Raw genomic sequence first — 3,927 nt, 5'->3', positions numbered from 1 at the left:
TTCAATACTCCTAATACCTTTGTACCATTATTGCTTATTGTCCAAGCTACTGCATCATACAAATTGGATAGGCTTGTTAAGAGACTTGATTTTTGTTTACCGAGAGAAGACTTTATTTTTCAATTGCCTACTAAGCCCAAAGTAACATCTATTGGCAAGAGTTATTCTTCGTTGAATCTCTAGACTGACCTCATTTTTTGTTGTTCCGAATTTGGTTCCCGAATAAACAAAGTCTTATAGTCATCAACAGCAACGTGGATCCCAAAACACTTAAAAATTTGCTTAAAAATGCATTTAATAACAATTAATAATTTATATCATAAAATAGATATTAAATATAATTGAAACAATTCATTAAATATTTTCATTTATTATTTTAATATTAGTCAATAGCAATGTCAAAAACTTTTTATAATATATTCATACATTTTGTCGCCTAATAATCATTAGAAAAATAGTAATTTAATGAAATTTCATTAATATTAGAAAAAAATTTATAAATTACATAACAAGAACCTACAAAATAATGTTTTATATACACCTATATATTACCATTTCGTGGTTAAGGTAAATACAAATTTTCAACAAAATTTTTCGTTTTGAGTAGTGCTCCAAAGTGTTCGAACATTGCAAGTATACTTGAATTCGAACTTTTGAATCGAATACTTCAAATGTTTGAGCTATTCGGAACAACAAATTTGCTCTATCTTTCATTTTATTTTCATCTTGTTTTATACATATACATATAGTCGAATTCGAATACCTTTCACGAAAATCGAATTGCAGGAAGATTTTCGAGTTTCACGAAAATCGAACTGCATGAAGATTTTCGAGTTTCACGATGTTCGAGCTACACAAAAATGTCCGAACTACACGAATATGTTCAAGCTAATCTGCTTAAAGTTCTAAAGTATTTTCATCTTGTTTTATATTGCAATATGATGTTCGAACATTGTTAAGCAGCTCGAGCACGAGATCACTTGAACATCAAAGTTTCCGAATCTTCGACTAATATTCGGAGCACTAGTTTTCAAACATTCTGCAGCATTAAGCACATTTAGTAGTTAAGAAATTTTAATTTAATAAATATATAAATAATTTAAAAAAGGAAATGATTAATTTTTAAGCTATGTTCACAAATAATTATTTAAGCTTTAATTTGTTTAAAAGCTGCAGATTCTTTAATTAGGATATCGTTAACTTAAATACTAATTTCATTTTAATTAATTATTTTGACTGTACATTTCATAAGATTAATATATTTAAGCGATTATAAAAAATCTGAAGACTGAGTTACTAATTATATATATATATATATATAAAATGTGTTATAATATATATAATTTGCACTTTATAATTATTAATATAATATCAATTGTGCTGTAAAGTTATAATTACATATTCCAAATCGTGTTTAATTAAGAACTTGAAAAATATTATTTATTAATTAACAATATAAAAATATTCAAAGAACAAAAATTTAGAATTATCAAAAAAACAAATAAACAGTAAATTAATTGTTATTTCCGCTTTTAATTTTGTAAAAAGAATTTAACAATTAGTATATGTAAAAATTATTATTTAAAAAAAATATTTACTGCCGCCGTACATTGAATTTTTAGTGTTAGATATTTTCATACAACATATTCAATAAAATAATGACTATTAATTTCAAACGTTATTGTTTTGTGCCTGCCTTGGTTCCAGTGGTATATTCTGATTAGCAGTAGCAATAGGCACAGTCTGAGCGGATTGATTACGCGTGTTGCGATAAATATGCAAATTTTCTTCTGTATAATCAACAATACAACGTTTCTTCTTACGATTATACTGCTGTTGACGTAAATAGATTTTTAATATACCCTTAAACGTGATGAAGGTCAAGCCACCAAGCAGGGTTCGATGCAATGTATTCTCAATTGAATCAAAAAGCAAACGTCCGACAATAGAAGATATAGTTGGTAGCAGTAGAGCACCACAAAAAACTCTAGTTGCCGAATACGAATCGTGCAGAACAGGAGTTGCAGGTTGTTGTGCAGTAGTTTGTTCTTCTTCACTGAATTAAAAATATAAATAATTATTACTTTAAGTAAAGAGAAGCAATCAAAGTTATGTCTTGTTTCGAATAGTAAAAACTTATAAGTTTTGTTTTTTTCACAGTTTCAGTTTTTCCTTTCACTGGGACTATTAACAAGGTAAATTAATAGTAGTTGGCGCACTACAATGATAAAGTAGCTCAAATAGTTCTTTTTTGTCTGAAGAAAAGGAAACAGATGAGCTTAAAATATGTTTCAATCTTATTTGTTTATTTACTAAATAAAAATAACAAAAAATTAAATTATCATAGTTCAGAAGACTAGTTAGTTAAGAATCTTAATTAAGGATCTATAAAAGCATGAAAGCATGAAAACAATTACGAAGTCGAATAGTTCTGGTAGGATGTGGGTAGGTAATCATAACATGTGAAGAGAAAGGGAGAATTATTTAAAATAATAATGGATTCGGGATAGGTGTGATTTCAATTAAAGTTAACGAGGATCAAAGCAGAGAATCATAATCATATACCATCATAACCATAAAATGTGAAATCATAATTATATATTTAATGCTATAGGTCTAAAGATCGATCGACACAAGTTTGTGTGTGATTGTGACAGGAAAGCAGATGGGTGACTTCATGGGGTGTAGAGTAGCATTTAAGGCACACATAGAGAATTCACGCATTTATACATGACAGCTGTTTTCTGATCGCAATTGAGCTAAAACAGTTCTTGCTGTGCGAAGAAGACGTCTTATCATCTGATTTGTGTACATTATAGTCATAAGACTTTGCTAAAGTAATCTGTAACAAATAGTGATTTCCTACTTACGGAAAAGGTATTATAAAATTCATTATAGGAAATTTTCGAGCAAAATTTTGACGACTTCTCAATATACGCAACAGTGCATCTTCCCAACGTATAAGACGACCAAGAACAAGCCCTACCGGAATGGCGGGCAAGCCAATCAATAAAACTAGAGGATCACTATTTTCCATTAAAGCCATTCCTTTTTTATTTCCTACAATCTGAAAAAAAAATCCATTTTAAAAAAACTATAAGTAAATACGTTTTTATACGCTTACCTGTAAGAATGTTACAGCACCATATGTAACAGCAGTCCAATAAATCGAACCAACAAATACACCGGCAGCCAAAAATGGACTTAAACGCTTTATTATGTTATCAATACTTTCCAAAATGTTCGCACATTTACCCATTCTTGGAAATACAATTATATATTCCGTTTGGCATTGCTGGCAGGATACAGCACGTAAAGCGTTACCTCTTTGTTTCTCATCAACCCAACGATATAAACAAGACTGATGTACCCATTTTGTAGTGCCACGGCATTTACACGGTTGTACCCAAGCAGCTAAACGATTGTCCTCCTCGGTGGCAAAACAAATCCAACATGTACGCTCAGTCTCATTAGTTGAACTATTTCCTATATTATTAGTTTGTATAACATCTTGGCTAGGACGGTTTAAGGCGTTGTCCGGTACGGGTTCCTCAAATTCTACATTTACAACATTTTCCCCCTCATCATTTATTGATATAAACGTTGATTCGCTTGTTTGTTGATTTTTAGGCACTGAGTCATCATCCATGTTTAAATATGTAATAAAGTTGTTGATTTATGCAAATCAATCGACAGCAATACTTCAATACTCAAAATTTTTTATTTAATATCTAAAATGTTTTGCGCATATTATATTATCCTAAAGAAGAAAACAAATTTATATTGGTATTTATTTTTTTGCATTTTCTATGCCAACTTCATTTTATTTACCCTTTAATCACTTGTATATTAATTTATTTGACATTTGAGTGATAACAAACAATGCTTTTGATTTTGAATGATTACAAAAAATATAAGAAACTACTT

General features: G+C 29.4%; 1 protein-coding gene across 1 annotated transcript; it reads right to left on the bottom strand.

The window, feature by feature from the left end:
• Positions 1-1,530: 1,530 nt before the first annotated feature.
• LOC119683485 (E3 ubiquitin-protein ligase MARCHF5-like) lies at positions 1,531-3,919 on the bottom strand. The gene is made up of 4 exons (XM_038097168.1): positions 3,832-3,919; positions 3,125-3,760; positions 2,871-3,067; positions 1,531-2,056 (listed from the first exon to the last, which is right to left on the bottom strand). Exons 2-4 carry the CDS (start codon positions 3,647-3,649, stop codon positions 1,672-1,674), a joined length of 1,107 nt encoding a protein of 368 aa, XP_037953096.1. The 5' UTR covers positions 3,650-3,760; positions 3,832-3,919; the 3' UTR covers positions 1,531-1,671.
• Positions 3,920-3,927: the final 8 nt, after the last annotated feature.

Source organism: Teleopsis dalmanni, chromosome 2 (assembly GCF_002237135.1).
Source record: "Teleopsis dalmanni isolate 2A chromosome 2, ASM223713v2, whole genome shotgun sequence".
NCBI classification, from domain to species: domain Eukaryota; kingdom Metazoa; phylum Arthropoda; class Insecta; order Diptera; family Diopsidae; genus Teleopsis; species Teleopsis dalmanni.
Note: the sequence above shows the minus strand (reverse complement) of the source record. Positions and strands in the feature narration are given on the sequence as shown.